Genomic DNA, 26,158 nt, shown 5'->3' on the forward strand with positions numbered 1-26,158 from the left:
ACGTCTTAGCTCGCGTAGGATGTCTCTGAACGTATCCAGTTTCCGAAGTAGTGGCTCTCTAGAGCCAGTACATTAAAAAAAGACGAGAGGGGACAGCGTTGATGGACCGAACACATGATGCTGAATAGTTCCGATTGGTAACCATTCACCCGAACTACCGATCAGATATCGCTCTACATTGCTGCAATCCAGCCATGGAGAACGGGACCGAAACAAGCCGCCGTAAGAACGACCGCCACTTTCTCACTTTCAGCATTGCTGTTGAGTGTTTTATCGCTTCTTCTATTGGATATCTCACCTCTACCATACCATAATTTCTTCTCCTAGCAACGTAACTCTTAATAATCCAGACTTGTTTTAGATATTTTTCTATCTTTATGTATCGCCTGCCCATTTATTTATTTATTCTTTTTTTTCCATACTAATTGTTCTAAAAGTAACCATTTTGAAATTTGCTTCCTGTTGGACGAAAAACGGGATAGCTAAATTTATATCTTCCTTGTGTCATCAACGTGTGTTTTTCCTGTTTTAACTCGTCGGCTAGGATGATAATTTTTCTTGCATTCGGCGGGCAATGTTAACGAAGGCAGCGACGGGTAAGTTCTCTATTGTGTTTCTTTTTTATTGCGTGTGTGGTAACAACTGCAGAGGTGTAAATTGTTGGCGTGTTGGCCATGGTCGGACAGTTTAAAATTTTGTTCATGTCGTTTCCATGTTTGTTATGACTTCCGCAGATGTTGTTGTCGATATCATGCACTTTCTTATTTATCAAGTTGTTGCTTTTGTTGGTTTTGTTGTTGTTGATGTTGCTGTTATTTCGCTTGGTACTGGCTGTAGCACTGGTGGTGCTGCTGATTTGAGACAACGGCGAAAAAAAGCTGCATCAACATTTTCCGCTCCTTTTTCCTTCATCTCGGCGTTTGTCGAAAAATTCCAGATCATGATTTGTGACCTCAAAGAGCTGAAATAGAGTGAAACTAAGTTCACAAATGATTGCTTGTTAACTTGTTAAAACCGACATGGGACAGCAAAATATAAGATTAATCTTTTCGAAACAAACCCAATTTTTTTTTTTATGTTTGCTGAGGGTCTTCTCTTTTCAAGTATTAATATTATAATAATAAGCCTTTCTACTAAAGGCGCAAGATCTGAAATTTCGTGGGAGGAGACTAGTCGATTACACCGATCCCTGTGTTTCACTGGCACTTATTTTACCGACCCCGAAAATATGAAAGGCAAAGTCGACGTCGGCGGAATTCGAATTCAGAACGTAAAGAGGGACGAAGTGCCGCTGAGGATTTTGTCCGATGTACTTACAATTCTGTCAGCTCGCCCAGAATGGAAAGAGATTGGCAAGGATTTACAAAACCAAATTACGATTCAATTGGCGTTTACCTAATAATGAAAAAGAAAAACATGAAGACAAAAAAAAAAAAAGAAGAAAAGGAAATGAAATGAGACCTTTCAGAAAGTTTACCTCCGAATATACAAGCACATATTCAAATAAATCTTATACTCGCAATGTATGTTCATTATTTGCATCCAAAAAATGAGCTCATTTAACTGGGGTGGGATATAAAGCTTCCCTTGAAAGAGTGAGAAAAACCAGATCTCAATTCCCTCTGTCGTACCCATCACACTTTCACTTTCATTTTGGGGGATCATACAGAGGAAGACTATATGTCACTCCTTGCCAAAAAAGAGAGAAGTAAGGTATCTTCACGATGATGTTGGTTGGCAATTGGATCCATCGCACATATTAGAACAAGATTTCAACGTTGTTGCTCAAGTGTGCAATGTTTAAATCGTGACGAATTTCCGCTATACGGTTTCATCGATTTCTGCAATACTGGAGAAACTATGACAATGTGTATGACTTCCATACTGCAATTTACAGATTTTTGAATCCACAAGGATGTACAAATTATCAAAACAAAACTGTGGGATTTATGAAAAGTGGCATGCCAAAATGCAAGACAAATATAGTGCTAAATCAAAGGCCAGATATTCTACAATCTGGCACAATTCAAAGTGTTGTATACTGGGCTGTGCAATCATATTTATCACGTCGAGTGACCAATTCTCTTTATAGACAATGTGGGAAAAATCCCGTTGGGGTGTGAATGACGTCATCCAATCGTAGGATGAATGCATTGGATTGTCGTTGCTTGTTGTCAGTCACAGATACCGAGTCGTCCTTCAGAGCCACCGAAACATGTTGTTCTTATGTTAAAACCTTGCTACATGTGCTATTGTGCGCAAAGATTTTAAAAGCTGAAATTAATTAGAGACGCACAACGCAGTATTGAATGAAATATAGCTAAAATTTTATCTTTTACTTGTTTCAGTCATTAGACTGCGACCATGCTGGAGCACAGCATTGAAGACTTTTTTTTGCAGAATGAATCGAAAACAGTACTTAATCTTTTAAAGTCTGGTACTTATTCTATCGGTTTGATTTGCCGCACCGCTAACTTACGGGGTCACAAACACACAAACACCAGTTGTCAATCAGTGGTGAGGGGACAAGTGCAGTCAAACACACACGCAAACACACACACACACACACACTCACACACACACACAAATACACAGAGACAAAAACACACACAGACACACACGCGCACACACACACGAACACGAACATACAAGCACACACGCACAAACTCACATACGCACGCACATGTGCACACACACACACACGCACAAGCACACACACACACAAACACACGCATATACACATAGACACACAGACACATTCACACACAAATCTCCACCGTGCTAAATTGCAGCCTACTGGTGAACAATTAAAGGATATACATTCAGTATGTGTGCTCAATAATGTTTATAACACTAACACTGCTTCTAATTCATATTTGAATATATACATACATACATACATACATACCCACAAACAAAAACACACACAAGCACACACACATATATCTGTGTGTGCATGTGTGTGTATGTATATATATATATATATATATATATATATATATATATATATATATATATATTATATATATATATATATATATATATATATATATATATATATATATATATATATATGTATATATATATATTTGACTGCTTTCTTTTCAGCTTCTGCCTACCAAATCCATTGACAAGGCTTTGGTCGGCCCAAAGTGCCACGGACTGGGATTGAACCCGGATCCATGTGGTTGGAAGCAAACTTCTTGCCACGCAGGTATGCCTGCGCCTGAAGAATCAGATTTATGATATTTGCGTACATTCAGTGTTGGAAAGACATACATGCAGAATTGACACTCGACGCAGAAACGCATGCGTCCGACTGTCTGATGACGTAATTCATAGCCCTATGGTGTGTTTTTTACGCAATATGTCAATAGGGAAATTTTCTGCCGAGACGAGTCTTGCAATCTTTCCATGTCCGAATGTACACGAACATGTTAAATATCACTGTATAATTATGTATAATTATTACATTTTTTTTAAATGTTCTCTGTATGAAACATATAAGCCTTTCAACTTTTTGCCTGTTCTGTATATGATATTTGTTACGCAGGACAAAATTCTCTGGCGTCCATGCATCATATATGATACACATTCCCAATTTTGTTCAACCACTAGAATAACTTGTGACTTATTAAAGGAAAGCTTTATATATTATTCAGAATGTATGAAACAAGGATTAACTAGAAGTCTTAAAACAAACATGGACGTTTAGGACAAACTTAAAAAATACTATCTTGATTTGCAAAGAGTTAACATTACTTCGCTAAGTTTCTTTCATTTGCTTCTTGTCCCCACTGATGTGTACACAGGCTATAACAGAGTTGTTAGTGAATTTGTTATTCTAAAACAGATGTTCAACCTTTTTCTAGAATCCTATTATATTAAAATCAGGTGATTTGTCACGGTGTCTCTCCACAACTAGTAGCAACTTTGGAAATAATCCTTTCCACTATAGGCAAAAGGGCTGAAATTTTGTTGGGTGGGGTAAGTCGACTACATCGACCCCAGTGTTTCACTGGTATTTAGTTTATCGGACCCAAAAGGATAAAAGGCAAAGTCGACCTCGGCGGAATTTGAACTCAGAACATGAAGACGGACGAAATACCGCTAAGCATTTTTTTCCCGTCGTGCTAACGATTCTTTTCTTGTATAGGCACAAGGCCTGAAATTTTGGGGGAGGTAACTGGTCGATTACATCCACCCCAGTGTTTGAGTGGTACTTAATTTATCGACTCCGAAAGGATGAAAGGCAAAGTCGACCGCGGCGAAATTTGAACTCAAATTGCAGCGACGGGCGAAATACTGCTAAGTATTTTGCCCGGCACGCTAACGATACTGCCAGCTCGCTGCCTTCAGTTTTAGATATAATAACAACATTGTTTATAGTACCAGTACTAGAAAAACCCGTGCACGTCTTTCTAACTTACTAAAGATCAAGTTTGAAATACATGAAAGACGATGGACATAACATCGTTTCTTTTATATATTGTTATTAAATGATGGAGAAAATTAGCGTGTTATACAACTTTCATTGAAATTTCATTGAAATATTTGATTTTACAGTTTTAGTTCTCTTTTCCTGACATTCCATGCCGGATTTTACATCATGGACAACATTTCCAAAAATATTACCGCCTCCTACTATTAATACCGCCAGCACTATGATCAACCACCACTAAAACTACTACTACTACTACTACTATTGTTGTTGTTGTTGCTGTTGCTGCTACAGTTAGCTAAATCACAAAGCTGGATTGATGGAAGCACTCCGTCGGTTACGACGATGAGGGTTCCGGTTGATCCGAATCAACGGAACAGCCTGCTCGTGAAATTAACGTGTAAGTGGCTGAGCACTCCACAGACACGTGCACCCTTAACGTAGTTCTCGGGGATATTCAGCGTGACACAGAGAGTGACAAGGCCGGCCCTTTGAAATACAGGTACAACAGAAACAGGAAGAAAGAGTGAGAGAAAGTTGTGGTGAAAGAGTACAGCAGGGATCACCACCATCCCCTGCCGGAGCCTCGTGGAGCTTTTCAGGTGTTTTCGCTCAATAAACACTCACAACGCCCGGTCTGGGAATCGAAACCGCGATCCTACGACCGCGAGTCCGCTACCCTAACCACTGGGCCATTGCGCCTCCACTAAATCACAAAGCATCACTTCAGTCAATATTAGATCATTTTTTTAAGGCAGCGAGCTGGTAGAAACGTTCCGAGTTCAAATTCCGCCGAGGTCGACTTTGCCTGTCATCCTTTCGGGGTCTATAAATTAAGTACCAGTTGCGTACTGAGGTCGATCTTATCGACTGGTCGTCCCCTCCCCCAAAATTTCGGGCCTTGTGTACCTAGAGTAGGAAAGAATATAGTTTATTATAAATGATCTTGACATTCTCTTTATTTTGCATAAAATATTCTTTACATTTACAATTGTTTTATTGCCATTTTTTAACGATTATTATAAGTTTCATAGGTAAAATATTTTTCTGGGAACGAATTACGATTGATAACATTGCTACTATTTACGAATTTTCACTTTACGAGCGATCTCCGGGAACAAATTAACTCGTATATTGAGACATTAATGTATACACCAATGTATACGTAGTTAGTTACTTCACAGAACAGATGGACATAATTAATGACAAAAATAATAAAATAAAAACTAATAATGGCTAACATCAAACACTGCATATTTCATAAACAAAATTCAATACTTAAAGTATTGCTTTCCTGACACTGGAATCTATTTATTCTGTAGATGTAAAGCTTCATTGTCAATAAACTACTTGAAGTTAAGTATTTGTAAGTATATTATTTCGACATATGCGTCCGGCTTTACCAAATTTACTTACATTTAAACTACTCCCAGACACATGTTAACACTTAATCCATGATTGCATCACATTGAATCAAATTTAACAATTAAAGTGTGTCTTATTTTTTATTTTGAAAGTTATACTCTGCGGATAAATGAGAATAAGAAACAAATTAGAATAAAACCTTTCTGGAAACAGGAACAATGTTAGAAGGCAAATATCAACTGTTGTGTGTTTATTTATGTAGTAGCGTTAGTGTCAATATATCTAACACCGTGAGCATTAAAAAAAATTCATTAGAAATAATTAATCTATAAGAAAAAAGATCTATTTAGACAATGTCAAATAATACATCGATTCTTCTTGACGAATGGGTGTATTGGAGAAGTTTCCATCTCATTAGATCCATGCGCCTCAATATAGCATTAGTCTTCTCCAATCTCCAGAATATTCCAAAACAAATATTTTGGTAGCTTCTTGGGAGACAACAATGATTCCCCTACCACCAGCACCACCACCAAAGAAATATATAGCAGCAGACAAGCCGTTTAACTACATTTGCTTGGTTTTTAAAAGAATTCTGCTAGATTGTAGAATAACTAGTTTCTGATTTAGTACCACGTTTATTTTGTATTTTGGCATACTCGTTTTCATGAATCCTGCAATCACTTTTAATCATCTTAATTGATTCAAAGATCTATGAGTGCATAGACATTTTATAGTATATCCAGTAATCTAATCATAACCCTGGGCAACAAAAACAATTTTTTGTCTGGTGCCTGGAATATTTCAATGAATTTTTGAGTGATTTTGCTTGCTAAATTCAAATATAACTTCAGTTTTTCCATATCAGAGGTAGTTTTCTGACTAGACTTGATAAAGTAAGTATTTTATTTATACAAAAGGTGCATAGTATGAATCAATAAAGAAAGCGTAACTCAAAATAAAACGAAGACGAATAAAAATTCAAAATTGAAAATGCACATTGGCAAAGATTTTTGGCAGAAAATTCAAGGAATATATTTGCGCTTCTTTGTGAACCGTGAATGTTGAGCAACAGGAGGATCTCGTTTTAAACACCATCATCGCAGTTTCCATCTCCTTAATTTCTTGATGGTATCGTTCGCCTTGTTCATCGCTAACATCTCTGAGATTTTCAGGAAAAGAATCAAGATAACTAAAAAGATAATGCATTTTGATGCTCATATTCGCGCCAGTATCACGAAAAGGTGATATCAAGTTGGTAACAAGGTCTTTATAGTTTTCACTTTTGTGTTTACCAAGGAAATTTTGCACTATTTCTGCAAAGGCTAGCCAAGCTAATGCAGCATTTTCGCTCATTACTGACACGAAATTTGTGTCCTTCAAGGGCTTACGGATCTGTGGTCCATCAAAAATCCCTGCTTTTAGTTTTTCAATCGTCAAGTCTGGAAATACCCTGCGGATATACTTGAAGCCATCCCCATTTTTCTCAAGAGCGTTGACGAATTGCTTGATCAATCCGAGTTTGATGAGCAAAGGGAGAAAAATGATCTCATCTCGCCCAACTAAAGATTCTTCCAATATATTGGTAATTCCACATCTAGTTTCTGATTTAGTACCATATTTATTCGAGGCGGCCAGTCTCTCTTAACATAGTGGTTTCCTTGGTCTCTTCTGTCCCACATTCAAAGAAAGCATGGGTATTTGGTATAACCAGATTGCTGTCCCATGAGAAAATTCACCATCTTTAAGTCAACGCGGATGACCCATTTATGGTCATGATACAGTATCTTCTCTAAAACCAACTTAATTTCTTCATATTTTTCCTTCAGAGTTGTTGAGTGGCCGAGTGGGACAGAGCTGTACACATTCCTGTTGTACAATACACACTTTAAGCTACGCTTAGAGCTGTCTATGAAAAGACACCATTCCTCTGATTTGTATTCCTCAATGCCAAGTTTATTAAGAAGCCCACTGACACCTCTGCAATAAACTAGTTCTTCCTCTTTTGTGAAAAAAGAAAGGAACATTTCATGCTGACTTCAATAGAATGTTATACGGACACCATTCTCTAGAAGATTCTTCTTTTTCAGTCGAGATGCCAACAGTTCTGAAGAAGTTTTTGGGAGGCTCAAGTCACGAACTAGATCATTGAACTCTACCTGGGAGAATAGCTGGAATAAAGTCTCACCTGAAAGTCTTGATCTCTAGTCTCTTCTTCAGGTGATGAATCTTCTTTGGTTGAGGATAGAGGTATCTAATGCAAGATTTTGATGACAGGAACAGGAAGCTCTTCACTGTGTGGAAACAGTCTAATAGCAGAGGCAAGATTAGGATAGACAAGTGTTTGTCGATTTTTCAAATTTAGGTTACGTGATTATAAGGCTCACGCCATACCATTGGTATTACAAACCTCATACTTTTCCTTGTCTCTTTAGTCCATTGTCGCAAATGTTCTGTACATTGTTTGCAGACGCTATGCGGTGCCCAGTATTTATCTCGGTCTCCAAGCTTGACCCCAAAATATTCTATATACGCTCTTTTAACAAAATCAATAATGTTTATTCGATTTTCAAGTAATGTGTATTCTCCATAAACATAAAACACATTTGGAGAATTAATGGAACACTTTCTTGAAGTGGAAATCTTGCTCATTTTCTATTGCTTAGTTCACCACATCTGAAAAGTATGGAAAAAGACAAAAACTTAGAATTAGAATAAGGTAACGAACACTGCGTATTGGACGTACACACATAAAAAACTAGATCTGATAGGCCAAAAAGAAGGTTATACTTGGATTCAGGAGACCGATTTTGTATAGGAATGATGTCTATTTCCTAAACACCAAAACCCTTGTAGACCAGTGTAATCTAAACATTGCAAACTTGTACAGCCATATTGAACATCTTGTTCTAACATGTGGCATGGATCTGATAGCCAGCCGACCTCATCGTGAAGATACCCTACTTCTCTCTCTCTTTTTTTTTTTGGCAAGGAGTGACATATAGTCTTCCTCTGTATGCTCACTAAAGAGAAAGTGAAAGTGTGATGGGTGCAACTGAGGGAATTAAGGACAGGTTTTTCTTTCTCGCTCAAGCTTTCACTAACGTTTTAAGAATCACTACTGAAGATGTATATCATGTTGAAGTGGGAATCTCTACATCTCACCCTAGTAGATGTGCTAATTTGGGGGATGCAAATGACGAACGTGCATTGAGTGTATAAGATTTCTTTGAAAATATGCTTGTATATTCGGATATAAAATTTCAGAAAGGTCTCATGTCTGTCGTAGGCCAAGGATTTTGTGATTTATGTCGGGTCACCAGTTTGAATTAAAGTTGGAACATATTTCATTTCCTTTTTTTTTTTGTTTTCATCCTAATTGAATCGTAATTCGGTTTTGTAAATCCCTGCCAATCTCTTTTCCTTCTGGGAATAAAATGAACTATTATATTAAGGCGGTGAAGTAGCAGAATCGTTGGCAAGGTGGACAAAATGCTTAGTAGCATTTCGTCCATCTTTACGTTCTGAGATCTAATTTCGCCGGAGTCGACTTTGCTTTCTAAGGTCAATAAGATAAGTACTATTTGAGTATGGTGTTCGATATAGCTGAAGTATTAGACACTATTAGACCTTCATTTTCGGGGGCGATAAGTTAAGTAACAGTTGTGTACTGGGGTCGATCCAATCGACTGCCCCACTCATAAAAAAAAATTCGGGCCTTGTGCCTAGAGTAAAAAAAGAACATAAAATACTGCTCAAAAACTGTATCTCATAATCGACTATGACTTTCATTAAAGTATGTGACCTATGTATTAATAGTGAATATAAAAGAACAATAATTTACATAAATTAACGGCGGTGCATCAGCATGGCTGCAACTATGAGCCGAAGCTACAGCAAAAACAAAAAAAAAACTTTTAGCATGAAACACTTATCAGGTGGGTGTGGTATTTTAGACAAAGAATTTATAGAAAAAATTAATTTGAATAGAGGATTGGTACATGAGTAGATGCTACTTAATTTATGATTGTCTCATCTTTTAAATGCCACTTGAAATTTGGGTGGGAAGAGGAGATATAAGGAAACAACTAAACTTTAAAATGTAATTGACTAAATTTAAAGCTACATAAAGAACTACTAAGCACAGCATGCTATAAGTCAAGTCTGCGGCAAACAACATAAAGGTAAGAATAGTTTTACTTCGATTTGTTTTATGACTTATTAACCACACTGATTTAAAGATAGCATAAATTACTTAAATCAACATAATATAGGACAATTATATGTTGAATCGTATACAATTCGAGCATTTCTTATATCTCTGAAAATACCACCGCATCATACACTGAAAATATATTTTCTTAAAATTTCATTTGCTCTTCTTCGTGTTAAAGCGTACTATTACAAGAAACTGAGTGCAAAATGCATTATACTGAGACATGTTAAATATATTAACAAAATAATAATGTTGGTCTCAAATTTTGGCACAAGACCAGCAGTTTAAGGGGAAAGGGTAAGTCGATTACATCTACCCCAGTGTTTAACTAGTACTTAATTTATTGACCCCAACATCATTGGATTTCAGAAATGTCACTCAACATTTTTTCTGCCGTGGTAAAAATTCTTACAGCTCTCATAATCGCAATAATAATTATTTCTGGTGGAAGCACAAGGCCTCAGATTTGGAGAAAATGATCAAGTCGATTGCATAAACCCAGTGTATAACTGATATTTATTTAATCAACCCCAAAAGGATGAAAGGCAAAATTAAACCCGGTGGAACGTAGTGACAGACGAAATACTGCTAAGCATTTCGCCCGGCGTGGTAACGACTCTGCCTGCTCGCTGCCTTAATAATAATAATAATAATAATAATAATGATAATAATAATAATAATAATAAGGCTGTTGTGGCTTTTGATCTTAACAGCTTGGAAGCATTATCATGTACATTGTTTTGTCTTTGTATAAAAGATGGGCTACAGCAAATTTTCTGCTCAATACCACAGTTTTACTTGTCAGTTGTTTGACCATAACCATTTGAGTTTGTCCCTTGGTGGCTGACGATATGTGTATCTCTGATCATGAGCAGAAGTAGTAGGGGAGCATCATAGCCATATGTTGAGAGGAATTCTTTGGGGGTTTGAATAATTCACCCCTGGAAACATGGTTCTTTCGTTCAACATCCTTAAACAACTCTTATTATGAGTGGGATGCGCTACACGACCTGAACTAGACCCCATATGCAAGATCATACACTGTTAATCTTGATATGAAGTCACTATTTCGTGCATATATGTTTGTGATGCATGTGCCTGGTGTAACCTTGTCAGACGGGTAGCAACGTTGTGTATACTAGGCTTTGTATATTTTACCTCAGTGTCACTTTGATGGTATTCCCTGCTCACACACATGATAATAATAAAAGGCTACAGCAAATATTCTGCTCAATACCACAGATGTGCTTGTCACTTGTTTGACCTTAACCAGTTGAGCATGTCCCTTAGTGGCTGACGATATGTGCATCTCTTATCACGAGCAGAAATAGTTGGGGAGCATCACAGCCGTATGTTGAGTGCGATTCTTTGGGGTTTGAATAATTCACCTTTGGAAACATGGGTGTTTCGTTCAATATCCTTAAACACCTCTTATTCAGGGACTTTTTGAGCGGGATGGGCTACTCGACTAGAAGAAAATTCTTACTGGGCCCCACCAGCAAGATCATGTGCTGTTTATCTTGATATGAGATCCCCATGTCACGCACATATGGTTGTGATGCATGTGCCTAGTGTACCTTTATCAGACGGGTAGTCGTGATGGGTATACTGAGCTTCGTATATTTTACCCCAATGTCACTTTGATGGCATGCACTGCTCTCTCACTCAATAATAGTAATAATAATAATAATAATAATAATAATAATAATAATAATAATAATAATAATAACAATAGTAATGGCTTAATATTTTGCCAGAAGGTCAGCAGTTTGGGGGGAGGGGATTACATTGGGCCAGTGTTTAACTAGTACTTATTTTACCTACCTCAAATGCATGAAATCAGAACGTAGTGACGATATGATGCTTAGTGGATTTTGCTCGGCATGCTAGAGAATCTGCCAGCTTGCAACCTTAATATTAATAATAATAATAATAATAATAATAATATTATTATTATTATTATTATTATTATTATTATTATTATAAGTATTAGGTAAAATAGGCGGAGGAGTGGCTGTGTGGTAAGTAGCTTGCTAACCAGCCACATGGTTCCGGGTTCAGTCCCACTGCGTGGCATCTTGGGCAAGTGTCTTCTGCTATAGCCCCGGGCCGACCAATGCCTTGTCAATGATTTGGTAGACGGAAACTGAAAGAAGCCCGTCGTATATATGTATATATATATATATGTGTGTGTGTGTGTTTGTGTGTCTGTGTTTGTCCCCCTAGCATTGCTTGACAACCGATGCTGGTGTGTTTACATCCCCGTCACATAGTGGTTCGGCAAAAGAGACCGATAGAATAAGTACTGGGCTTACAAAGATTAAGTCCCGGGGTCGAGTTGCTCGACTAAAGGCGGTGCTCCAGCATGGCCGCAGTCAAATGACTGAAACAAGTAAAAGAAAAGAAAGAAATTATTATTATTATTGTTGTTGTTGTTGTTGTTGTTGTTGTTGTTGTTGTTGTTGTTGTTGTTGTTGTTGTTGTTGTTGTTGCTGCTGCTGCTGCTGCTGTTGCTGTTATCATCTTTCTAGTACAGAACGAAAGACCTAAAGCATAAATGTTTTAAAGTAATTTGATACTAATAATGTACTTACCGCACATATTAACTACTCTTTCTGCTAGTCGTTTGTTTCAACATACGCCATGTTGATTCGTTAGCTACTGCACGCATTTTTTTTCTCTCCTTCTTTCTGTGTTTTTCTCTCTCTGTGTATCTTTCTGTTGAAGAGCGTAGGCTCGAAACGTTAAAGACTTGTTTTATTTATATTTCCTGAGCGCCATACTAATACAATTGTTCGTTTGTTTTCCACCTGCCTTCGTCTTTTGTTTATTTTCATAAAGCTTCCCGTTATATATATATATATATATATATATATATATATATATATATATATATATATATATATATATATATATATTACCAGGCTATAACTAATACATAAATACACCAGTGCATCCTGAGGCTATTTTTCTGTTTTTATTATTATTATTAACGGGTCCAACTTAATCCTACAAATTTTAAGATATCTTCATTAAAAATAAGAATAATATATATATATATATATATATATATATTATATATATATATATATATATTATATAAAAGGGCTTAGTAAAATAAATTACTTTGCCGCATACTGAACTCATTAGAAATAGTAGCTAAAAAAACTTTTTTAAAACTATTTCTAATACTTAAAGAAAACCTCTCTCATATAGTGTTTGCTCAATTCAATTCACGAAAGTATGGGGGTAAAGACATTAAAAAATCAAATGCAAAGGTTATTTGAGAACGTACGTTTCAAGATTAGTCAACTCGACATTTCTATCATCAGCTCAGAACTCCTTGGTTTGGATTTGAAAACACTGAAAGTGGGAGCATACCCTTTCGGCTTCTTATCGCTTCTGAAGATCTGCTCGAAACTAACAGTGCCAGCAAACTCAAATATGCAAGCGAAGAATTTCTGCTCTCCCCTTTCCACCAGCGCAAAGTAATTTATTTTACTAAGCCCTTTTATATAATGTAATAATTTGAATTCGCCTTAAATGGTCCCTTTGCATACTGAATACTTGGTGAAATTGATTAATAATTAATTAATTTTACCCTCAATTGTTGAAATTATAATTCATCTCTCTCTATTTAATGCCTCGGATTTTACCGAAAAAGCATAGTGTTTACTGATTTTAGCCCACGCTGGTGGAAAGGGGAGAGCAGAAATTCTTCGCTTGCATATTTGAGTTTGCTGGCACTGTTAGTTTCGAGCAGATCTTCAGAAGCGATAAGAAGCCGAAAGGGTATGCTCCCACTTTCAGTGTTTTCAAATCCAAACCAAGGAGTTCTGAGCTGATGATAGAAATGTCGAGTTGACTAATCTTGAAACGTACGTTCTCAAATAACCTTTGCATTTGATTTTTTAATGTCTTTACCCCCATACTTTCGTGAGTTGAATTGAGCAAACACTATATGAGAGAGGTTTTCTTTAAGTATTAGAAATAGTTTTAAAAAAGTTTTTTTAGCTACTATTTCTAATGAGTTCAGTATGCGGCAAAGTAATTTATTTTACTAAGCCCTTTTATATAATGTAATAATTTGAATTCGCCTTAAATGGTCCCTTTGCATACTGAATACTTGGTGAAATTGATTAATAATTAATTAATTTTACCCTCAATTGTTGAAATTATATATATATATATATATATATATATATATATAACTTCCAAATATATTTTTACAAAATTTAGAAGATTTAAAAAATTAGAAAATTTTAAAGATTCATAAAAATTTAATAAAATAAAATTTAAACACCTAAAAATACAATAGCGGTATATATATATATATACAATTGATAAAAGGTGTTTTTTTCTAATTTTATATATGTATATTATATTGTGTGAAATTTGATTTAGTATTTCTAAATTGAATTTTTTGCCTTGTAAGTTTGGATTTTATTCCCTCAAATAATAATAATAATATAATAATAATAATAATAATAATAATAATAATAATAATAATAATAATTAATTATTATTATTATTATTGTTATTATTATTGTTATTATTATTATTATTATTATTATTATATATATATATATATAATTTGTCTGCAATTATTTTCTCTACGTCTGTCCCTAGAGAGCGCGCCCGCATCTCACTAAGCGCAAACACTCCCAGTTATTGATTTCAACTGTAAAACCTGTAAAACCCGTTTCTAGCGATAGTTATCATTGATTTACTAGCGTCCTATTGTGGTATTATCCACCCTATTTTTAGCTATAGAACCCATGGTTAATGCTTTAATAAAAAGTTCTGTCACAAATAGTGTTCTGTTCGGTTGTACGTTTTGGTCTCGGTTACAACAGTTCACTTTCAGGAATACACGAGAAAGCATCTTTGTTGTAATATCCCGTATCAAAGAAATACAAAGAAATGAAATAAGAGAAAATTTTACAAGAAAATTTAACAAGCATGGCTGTGTGGTAAGAACCTTGCTTCCCAACCACACGGTTCTGGGTTCAATCCCACTGCATGGCACCTTGGGAAAGTGTCTTCTACTGTAGCCTAGGGCTGACTAAAACCTTGTGAGTGGATTTGGTAGACGGAAACTGCAAGAAGCTCGTCGTGTAAATATATATATATGCTCTATCTTAAAAGCCGCCCGATATGGTAACTTTTAAGCTTGCTCCTGTGGAGGTCACGTGTTATGGTTAAATTACGTGATACAATTACAAGTTTCATTGAATAGTGAGAGAGGGGTAAAGCATGAGGAATAGTAGAAGTGTCACTGAATAGCGAGAGAGGGGGTCGGAAAAGTAAAGTTGAAACAGTGAGACACACTGACTCTCGCTTTCGCATTTATTATTATAGATATATTTGTGTGTGTGTGTGTGTCTGTGTTTGTTCCTCTACCATCGTTTGACAACTGATGTTGGTGTGTTTACCTCCTTGTAACTTAGCGGTTCGGCAAAGAGACCGATAAAATAAGTACTAGGCTTACAAAGACTAAGTCTTGGGTTTGATTTGTTCGACTAAAGGCGGTGCTCCAGCATGGCCGCAGTCAAATGACTGAGACAAGTAATAGAATAAAAGAGTGAAAGGATAAAAGAACTGGGTCCATACACAACAAGGTGGGAAGAGGACGCTGAAGGACAGTATGTAACAGTACTGAACATGTATTCGAAGTACTGCTCGCTTCAGTTAGGGTGGCTCAACATATCCATGGAGACTCAACATATCCATGACAACATTTCTTAGAATTTTGCGTCCGACACAAAAGGCTTATCCCATTCGATTACTGCATGCCCTAAATGAAGAGGATTATTCAAATAGAGCAAGCGAGGTGTACAGAAATTGTCAATCAAATCGAAAACAAACGTTTATTGGATAACATTTTATTCAGTGATGAGGCGACTTTCCACACGTGTAGTAAAGTCAAGCTACACAATTGTTGTGTCTGGTCCAATGAAAAACTATCTGAATTTAGTAGAATGGCAAAGTGACTCTCCAAACCTTAACGTGTGGCTTGGAATGAATAAATCAAAAATTTATGGCCCATTCTTCTTTGAGGAAGGCACCATCTATCTTGATATGCTTTAGCAGTTTCTCGAGACAAAGCTTCTAGAAGATGGCATTCTTGATAATGTGTTTCAACAAGATGGAACACCTTGTCATTATACTCTAATTGTTCGAAAATATCTCAACAGACGCTTTCCAAATCGGTGGATAGGATGTGGGAGACCTCGACTTGGCCTTCGCGTTCTCTGGATTTGACCTACCTGCGTTGCCTTGCTTGAGGTTTCATACAAGGAAAAAGGTTTATCACCAAAGGATCAATAATTTAGCTGAAATTAACGCATTCGGTCAGGGGTGCAGGTGGTAATTAAGTCGTGTGTGTGTGTGTGTGTGTGTGTGTGAAAAACAAAGGGATCTCGAAACATAATCTATCAGGAAGGAGAGGAAAGATTTGGACTTGAAACGGGGAATAGAGAATCATCTGCAAAAGGCGGACCATCGAGGAGAGAAAGAGGGATCGCAAAGATACGAGAAGAGAAGAAAAAACTCAGAACCAGATGGAGGGATGCAAAGGAGGAGGAAAGAGAAGGGTTAAAACAACTATATGAAGAGATAAAAAGGAGACATCGAAAACAACTAAGAAAGGAAAGAAGGAAGAACAGAGGAAAGGAGAGAGAGAAAAAAACTATCGTAGTTTTATAAACAACCCATATCAATACACTAACCGTTTGTTTACTGAAAGTAAGAGCGGAAGTTTGGATTGCACTAAAGAAGAGCTCGAACACCATCTTAAATGGACATACAACGATGCTGATAGGAAATACTAGGGCCGAAGAAACTACCTGAACCAAGAGTACCATTCGATTTGAGTGACATCAGGCGGAAAGAAATTGATGAGTTCATTACAAAAGCAAGACCAAAAAGTTCACCTGAGAACAACGGAGTTAACTATAAGGTTTATAAGTATTGCCCGAAATTGCTTTTACTACTATTTGCCTTGATAAAAGAAATGTAGAAGAAGAAAGAAGTAGCCGAGCGATGGTGTATAGTTGAAGGTATCTGTTTACTTAAAGAGGAGGCAAAAACACTAGGACCATTCTCTGCTAAATATCGATAGGAAGATCGTGTTTGGAATTATTGCCAGCCGAATCACAAGATTCGTACAGCATAACGGATATGTTAATGAAACAATCCAAAAGGCAGGGATCTGTAGATGCATATATTATGCATTTCCTATCTGGGAAGCTATCAACGGTGCAAAACAACTGAAGAAAAAACCTGTAAATTGTATGGTTAAATCTTGCCAGTGCATATGGATCTGTTCCATGCGCACTGATTTAAACAGCTGTGGACTTCTTTTGAATTCAACGAATGCTGATGTGTTACTACGATAAACTGAGAGGATGAGATTTACCGCAGGAAAGTTCACAACGGAGTAGCAACGGCTTTCAGTAGGTATTGCAGCTGGATGCACGATATCAGTCAACTTATTTGTGCTATTCATGGAGATGTTACTAAGATCAACAAAAAGTGAGAAAGCTGATTCAAAGAACCGTTAAGGGCTTTTATGGACGACATAAAGTATAGAATCAGAAAGTATAGAAGCGGCAGACGGAACGTTAGAGCGGTTGGTCGAACTAATAGGATGGGTGGGAATGAAATTCAAAGCCAAAACATCTCGAAGCGTGTCTTTCGTGAAAGGAGTCCAAAATTCAGGATAGGAGGTGAAGATATATTAACGGGGAAAAACAACCTGTAAAGAGTCTTAGCAAATGATACAGAGAGATTTACTAAATGATAAGAAGAAAAGCAAAAAAAAAAAAAAACATGATTTAGTAGAACAGTGACTAAAGGCAATTGACAGAACAACATTACCGGGGGAATTCAAATGCTGGATACTGCAATTTGGACTGTAACCAAGGATAATGTGGCCATTGCAAATGTACGAAATAGCCTCGAGTAGAGTAGAAAGGATGGAACAAAGATGCAGTGTATTTATCAGAAAATGGCTTGGTCTTCCAAAACCACTGAATACAACTGCACTATATGGAAGACCCATGCTGCAACTATCTATAACATCAATCGCCGAATAATATAAAGCAGGAAAGTCAAGGACAGTAATGATGCTAAAGTATTCAAAAGATCAGAACAATCGAGAAAACCCCCCAAAGTACGAACAAGGAGGAAATGGAAAGCCGAAGAAGCAGTAAACAACGCGATCGGAAAACTAAGGTATGCCGATATTGTGGGAGCGGTTTTGGGTTGCACAATTTCAAGCCATTTTGCATGAGCAGTATAAAACAGATGAAAGAGGCAGCGGTACACGAAGTGAGAAAGGAGAAAGAAGGCGAAATGTACATTTAGTGCAATGTAGTCAACAGGGACAGTGCCTGAGATGGGAGGAATACGTGGTCAGTCGCCGAATCTCATGGAAGGAACTTTGGGCTTGGGAACAAGCAATATCATCCTTCCTGATCAAGTCTACCTTCGACGTTTTACTTTCACCGTCCAATTTAGTCCGGTGGAACATACAAACGACTGATGAATGTAGATATGGAGAGAGAGCGACGGTGTGACATGTTCTGTAAAACTGCAGGCTAGAACTAGACAGATATACATGGCGTCACAGTCAAGTACTCGGTGTCATAAGTGCGGCACTCAAGGAGAAGATCGAGGGATATAATAAGGGAGAGTGCCCAAAACTGGAAAAGCGCGGAAGGATACACTTCCAGAAGAAGGGAAAAGGACATGAGACCAGGCTTTTAAATAAAGTATACGAGACAGACGAAAGATGGAAGCTGGGAGCTGGCTGCAGATTTGGAAAGACTGTTAATATTTCCACTCATAAAAACGACAAAAAGACCGGACTTAATCCTGTGGAACACAGAATGAAGAATTGGAATTTTGCTAGAGCTGACAGTGCCATGGGAAGAGAACATCGCTAATGCAGAGCAACGGAAGGAGAAGATGTATGAGAAATTAATCGAAGAGTGTGAAGAATATGGATGGACTGTCGAGTATTACCACCTCTCTCCATATCTACATTCAATGAAAGGAAAAAGTTATTTAAAAGCTGGTTTGCATTTTCGACCTCAGAGCTGAGAAAATTAATAAGGAGGATACAGGAGGCAGTCGACAAAGCCAGCTTCTATATATAGCTGAAACGAGAAGATGCAATATGTCTCAAAAGCCATAACATGCCATCTGGGAAATAGCGTCGCTAGGTGAGGCTGGCAGGCACTTAAGCAGCATTGCTGATTAACAGCTGGGCTCTCTTCCTGGTTCGAAGGCTTGTACCACCAAACATCTAATCGGTGCTGGCTGCTGGAGCTGAAACTAACACGATACTGTTGCAAGGTTGGTTTAGAGAGGGCGCGGGACAAAACTACGCACCCTTCCTTTCCATTGGTCAGTTGAAGCTTAGATACTGTCATGTGACAATTAGCTGATGCTGGCTGCTAGAGCCTAACGGCGTGTATTGAAGGGAAATTTGATAGGATGATCATTCGCCCACTGCCGTTCGTTGATACTGCATCGAAGAAACCAAAGAACAATAAAAAAAAAAAGGAGAAAGAAAAAACGCACTCGACACTAGAGCTGAAGACACCTCTGAAAGGAGGGAGACCGTCACGTTAAAACGGTAGAGAAGTAGGGTCGAGAAGTAGGACGTGGTTCCTCCTGATGATGTCCTTAGCTACTGGATCCTATAAAGGAGCTGTGAGATAGCGAAACGTGGTTGGAATTCCTCCTCGGGGAATGTATTTGCAATGTAACTTTCCGAGGTGAAGCGAAAAGGACAAACATTTATGTGTTGAAAATAAAATCATTAAACCTGTTTGGCACGGTTAAAAGTTCGAATGAAGTCGAACTGAGACAAACATTTTAAAAATTATATCCAATTTTTTTTTTTTTTTTTTTGGAAGATTAAACTGTTGCACTAAACAAAAGCAAGAATCGAGGTAAAAGAAGAGGCAACAGCTGCTTTCAGGCCCAAACGGAACTTGCCGTTTGCGGCGTTGGACAAGGTCAATAAAAAGCTGGAAAGACTAGAAAGTCTAAATTTGATTGAAAAAGTCGACCATTCAGACTGGGTAGTTTATGTAAAGAAAAAAAATAATATTTTTTATTATAAATTATTTAGTTATTAATCCTTTCTTCCAAAATTTGTTGTAAATAATCAACATGCTTTAAAGTATACACAATAAAAAATCCATTCCCCAAAATGAACTAGAAATGTAAATATCTTTATTATATATTTTTGTTCTCTAAATTTGGCTACTATTGTGTGTATATATATGTATATATATATATATATTATATATATATATATATATATATATATATATACATGTGACCTCATGAGCACCGCCAGCAATTTTTTTCCTCTGTCTTCCCTTCTCCTTTGTTTCCGACGAAGAGCTCCGCTCGAAACTTTAAACCCTCCTTCTTCCCTTCTTTCCTGAGCGTCCAATAATACTTTATTTGTTCCACATCCTGGTGTTGCTGTGTTTTTTTTGTTTTTTTTCTTGTTTGGATTAACTATATATATATATATATATATATATATATATATATATAAAAGTACATACACTGGTTGAAAAAATGTTCAACGGCTTGGAAGTAGATTTCTCTATTGAAGTAAAGTGCAAGGTGAACTAAATGTTCAAACTATACAGACTGATATAAATCATTTATATGAGCTAAAGGTATGTTTCTGCCAGTGCTTACTTTTCCTATGATCTGTCTTTGACGTCGGATGTACTAACGGTTGTTTTAAAAATACTTAATAGCGTTCTGTTTATCATTTATGCAGTCATCAAAATTGTTATAATGTCTTGTTGTTGACATAGGTTCTCTTTCTTTCCTGATGAGAAGATTACATTATTTTACACCGTTTATTCCTTTGGAATAAAACCAATGTTGTCTTCGAAACATATGTCGAAAGTAAAGGAATTTGAATAACACCTGCATTCAACTCTACTTATTTATTTATACTATACAAATTACTGCACATTAACCCGGAGTTTCTACCTTTGAATAGGTCACTACATCCTTGTTACTCGCGTGAATTTTGCTTCCCTGGTAACTGTTTATTGAATTTTCCGTGTTAACTGTAAATGAAGGATAATTCATTCATCCATCTGTCTGTCTATCTATCTATCTATCTATATATATATATATATATATATATATATATATATATATATAATATATATATATATACCGTTATGTATTGTCTGTCTACACACACACACGCACACACACATATATATATATATGTGTGTGTTTTATTTGGTTTTGTTTTTTGTTTGTATGTGTGTGCACGCGCACGCTGATGTTCTAGATGATCTCAAGTTTTCATTCGACATTTTCACTTATCAAATAAATAATTTTTCTAATTTTTGGCACTAGGCCAGGAATTGTGATGAGAGGAGAAGTTGATTACATCGATCCGGATGCTCAACTGGCTCTCATTCTATCGTATTTGAGGTGAAGAAAAACAAAGTCAAAGAACCTAACGTATCGTATCTCAACACCGAATGAATTTATTATTACAGGGAACAGGTTAAATATTTTCTCCTCAAAGTATTAGGAAGGCGAAAGGAATAATATTCAAACTTTTAATACTTTGAAACATTTTCTTTTGCAGATTAATTTATGCGAGCTCAGTTAAACACCCTAGAAAGTATTTCGATCGAGTAAATAGAATTGAGAAGACAGTTGATATATTTTATAAAGATGTTCTGTGTTATTCAAGCACAGCTAAAATTTTTGCTGATTTCTGTATGTATTCTGTTAGTATATGCCAATCAAACAGATGTATGTGAAGCAATCTGCAAATGTTCGAAACATAGTACTATAAATTGTACTAATCAGAACTTGACTTCGATTCCTCAAGCAATTCCGGCAGATGTCGTAACTTTGTAAGTATTAGACAATTTTTGTAGATTTTCACATACAATGTTTCGTGTTATCATTACTCATCAGCTATTTCTCCTTTATAATCCTATGCCATTCAGCTCACGGCTTCAGACAACGAAATTTCAGAATAAATAAATCAATACAATGTTTCTCAGTGCATATTAATTTAAATTGATTTTTATAAAATAAAGCATTTGACATAACGATCGTATCTAACATGTATTATAACTTTGATTATATATATTTAATACCTGTTCAGTTCAAAATGATAAGAAAGTACGCAAAATTTTGTTACTACTGAAATATTTCCTAAATTCGTTGGACATAATTACTTAGTTAATGGAATCATCTAGTCACAGGTGTCTGAAAATTAGACATCTGTCACACTCACAAAGTTCCACTTAACTATGCAAATAGTTTAAATTACCAGATTGATTATATGACAAGAAAATATAAAATGGTAATGTATAGAAAATTATTTTTAATATTTTAATTATGGTGGTCAGCATTGAAATTTTCGGATTAATCAACAACACAGAATGTCATAGAGATAAACGCATTCTATTAATTATCAATCCCATAACTTCACATTTCTGTTGCCCGATCTGTTCCAAGTTACTTGACAACTGAACAAAGTTTTATTTGATTCATTTACTCGCGGTAGTCGGTTCAACTGCTACCAACTGTTACCATTCATACAGTCTATGGTAGACAACGGTACTGAAGGAACAATTTTTGCAAACATCAAGCACCTTAAAAAGGTGTGATGAAATATAATTTGGAGTCGTATTAGTTTGGCAAGTGATACGAGATGAATTTAAATTGTATCAGTGATTAAGTTGCAAAATTGCAACAAAAATTTTCACACCTAAATAAATAGATGAAAAATAAAACTCTCTGTTTAAGACGATATCTCATATTAACAAGTTTCTTAATAAGTTAACAGGTATGTTAACTTTTGAGATACATGTCACCATGTGAATTCTATAAATTAGAGTTTAGAGTTTAGTTTTTGCGATTAAGCTGACGTTTGCAATTACTCGATCAAGCTGAGTTAAGATATTTTATTTATTTCTACAATAGTCATAATTTTTATTTGTTCAGTTATGTTATATTGGTAAGATATTACATAACATTAAGATTAACCACGATAACCTATAACTCATGTAAAAGTAAATCTCCTTTTTGACACAGACTCCTGGAAGGAAATAAAATTGCAAATATTGAAAATGGTTCCTTGGAAGGACTCGACACATTAAAGACTTTGTAAGTTGGATATATATACATATACATATATAAATTGGACGTGCGTGTGTCTGTATGTATGTGTGTTTGTTTTCATGCGCGTGTGTCTAGCAGAGATGCGTCATACGTTTTTACTCTAATACTGATCCTAATCTTGTTTCATACACAAATCTCTCATCCAGCCACCACTCTATAATGTGTTCTGAACGTGAATAAATATGAAAACATAACATTCATTTTCACTTTAACTCATATTTAACACAAACATCTCCGTAATATTGACTAGTAACTATTCTCTTTCAAAGAAACTTTTCTTTAATGTTTTACGACACCTCAAAATCAAAGAAACATTGTAAGATGCGATGAAATTAATTAACTCTTACGTCGAGCAACATATCTCAATTTGCTGCCCTCTAAATTCATTCTTCTGGGTGACTCTGTGTGTGCAATATATATATATATATAATATAATAATAAGAGTAAATAATTTCTATAAAGGCTTTTAAAAAAAACCCAATTAGTAATATAATAATAAGAGTAAATATAATAATAAGAGTAATATAATAATAACGAATTCTCTCTCTCTCTCTCTATATATATATATATACGTATACAGACAGATAGATAGATAGATAGATAGATAGATAGATAGATAGATAGATAGATAGATAGATAGATAGATAGATAGATAGATAGATAGGTAGGTAGGTAGGTAGATAGATAGATAGATAGATAGATAGATAGATAGATAGATAGATAGATAGATAGATAGATAGATAGGTAGGTAGGTAGGTAGGTAGGTAGGTAGGTAGGTAGGTAGGTAGGTCGGTAGGTCGGTAGGTCGGTAGGTCGGTAGATAGATAGATAGATAGATAGATAGATAGATAGATAGATAGATAGATAGATAGATAGATAGATAGATAGATAGATAGATAGATAGATAGATAGATAGATAGATAGACCCTGACAGCTGTGGATAAATTATATTCTGGAAGAAACTCCAAGCAGAAACCATTACTATAAAGGGATAGGAAAAGAGTATGGAGTCAGTCTCGAAAATAGATCAAATTGTAGAGTCTGTCAGGCTGGTGGCTGCCTTCTTTGATATTTTTCTACCAATTCCAGGACAGGTGAAGCTTTTCGCCCCTGTAAAGCAATTCACTCCATTGTTAAACCGATTTTCGGATGGTCACATCAGACATGTTAGCCTGGCGAGTTATTCTGCTCAGGGCTCTAAGTCTAAACAATGGGATCATATCGCGCACTATGCACAAACAAGATGGACAGCCCTGCAGCTTCAAGGATCTCTTTACATAGCCATCTGAGTGCTTGCAGCTCTTGTATTTAATCTTCGGACACAAAGAAACTGCTATCGTCATCATGTGCAAATATATACGCACAGGTATATATGTATGCATATATGCATGGATATATATATATATATATATATATATTATATATATATATATATAATATATATATATATATATATATATATATAGATCGATAGATAGATATAGATATACATAGATAGATATATGTATGCATGCATATGTGTGTGTGTGTGTGTGTTTTGTGTACTGTGCATATATATAGAATTTAGAATACAAAGCCAATAGTTGTTGAGGTTGTTAAACATATTTAGATGTAGAAAATATCATTGAAATTAACACATCCGCAAGTCCATGTTAGCACAACGTTTTCAAGAAGATCCAAAATTATATTATATATACCAACAAGATAAATTTATGCAAACCCACTTCTGAATGTTAGAGACATAAGACATCTATAAATTGTACTAATCGGAATTTGACTTCGATTTCTCAAGCAATTTCAGCAATTGCAATAGATTTGTAAGTATTAGACAATTTTTGTAGATTTTCACATACAATGTTTCGTGTTATCATTACTCATCAGCTATTTCTCCTTTATAATCCTATGCCGTTCAGCTCACGGCTTCAGACAACGCAATTTCAGAATAAATAAATCAATACAATGTTTCTCAGTGCATATTGATTTAAATTGATTTTTATAAAATAAAGCATTTGACATAACGGTCGTATCTAACATGTATTATAACTTTGATTATATATATTTAATACCTGTTCAGTTCAAAATGATAAGAAAGTACGCAAAATTTTGTTACTACTGAAATATTTCCTAAATTCGTTGGACATAATTACTTAGTTAATGGAATCATCTAGTCACAGGTGTCTGAAAATTAGACATCTGTCACACTCACAAAGTTCCACTTAACTATGCAAATAGTTTAAATTACCAGATTGATTATATGACAAGAAAATATAAAATGGTAATGTATAGAAAATTATTTTTTAATATTTTAATTATGGTGGTCAGCATTGAAATTTTCGGATTAATCAACAACACAGAATGTCATAGAGATAAACGCATTCTATTAATTATCAATCCCATAACTTCACATTTCTGTTGCCCGATCTGTTCCAAGTTACTTGACAACTGAACAAAGTTTTATTTGATTCATTTACTCGCGGTAGTCGGTTCAACTGCTACCAACTGTTACCATTCATACAGTCTATGGTAGACAACGGTACTGAAGGAACAATTTTTGCAAACATCAAGCACCTTAAAAAGGTGTGATGAAATATAATTTGGAGTCGTATTAGTTTGGCAAGTGATACGAGATGAATTTAAATTGTATCAATAATTAAGATGCAGAATTGCAACAAAAATTTTCACACCTAAATAAATAGATGAAAAATGAAACTAAAATATCAATAAATATATATAAATAAAATGTATTTCTAATAAATTTTACTTGGTGATCATATCTGTCCTATGTTCTCTGGAATTATTTCAACAATAACCGAATGGATACTAAACCTTTTCTCCGTTTCATCTAAAAGGGCGGATTAAATACCTTTACATTATTGCATTCTGACCGAATAAAATTTCAGTTTAATTTAAATATACCAAAACTATGG

General features: G+C 35.6%; 1 protein-coding gene across 5 annotated transcripts in view; it reads left to right on the forward strand.

The window, feature by feature from the left end:
• Positions 1–512: 512 nt before the first annotated feature.
• The window catches only part of LOC115215701, a 123,459-nt gene continuing 97,813 nt past the window's right edge, over positions 513–26,158 (forward strand). For 4 of the 5 annotated variants that reach the window (XM_036505782.1, XM_029784986.1, XM_036505784.1 and 1 more), the window contains exons 1-3: positions 9,922–9,990; positions 21,679–21,952; positions 23,145–23,216. In XM_036505782.1, the coding sequence (XP_036361675.1) occupies positions 21,768–21,952; positions 23,145–23,216 (257 nt within the window). In that variant the 5' untranslated portion in view covers positions 9,922–9,990; positions 21,679–21,767. Of the gene's footprint in view, positions 597–9,921; positions 9,991–21,678; positions 21,953–23,144; positions 23,217–26,158 lie in introns of those variants that run through there. The other variant, XM_036505783.1, reaches the window with a different exon arrangement.

The sequence above is a fragment of the Octopus sinensis genome, linkage group LG9 (assembly GCF_006345805.1).
Source record: "Octopus sinensis linkage group LG9, ASM634580v1, whole genome shotgun sequence".
NCBI classification, from domain to species: domain Eukaryota; kingdom Metazoa; phylum Mollusca; class Cephalopoda; order Octopoda; family Octopodidae; genus Octopus; species Octopus sinensis.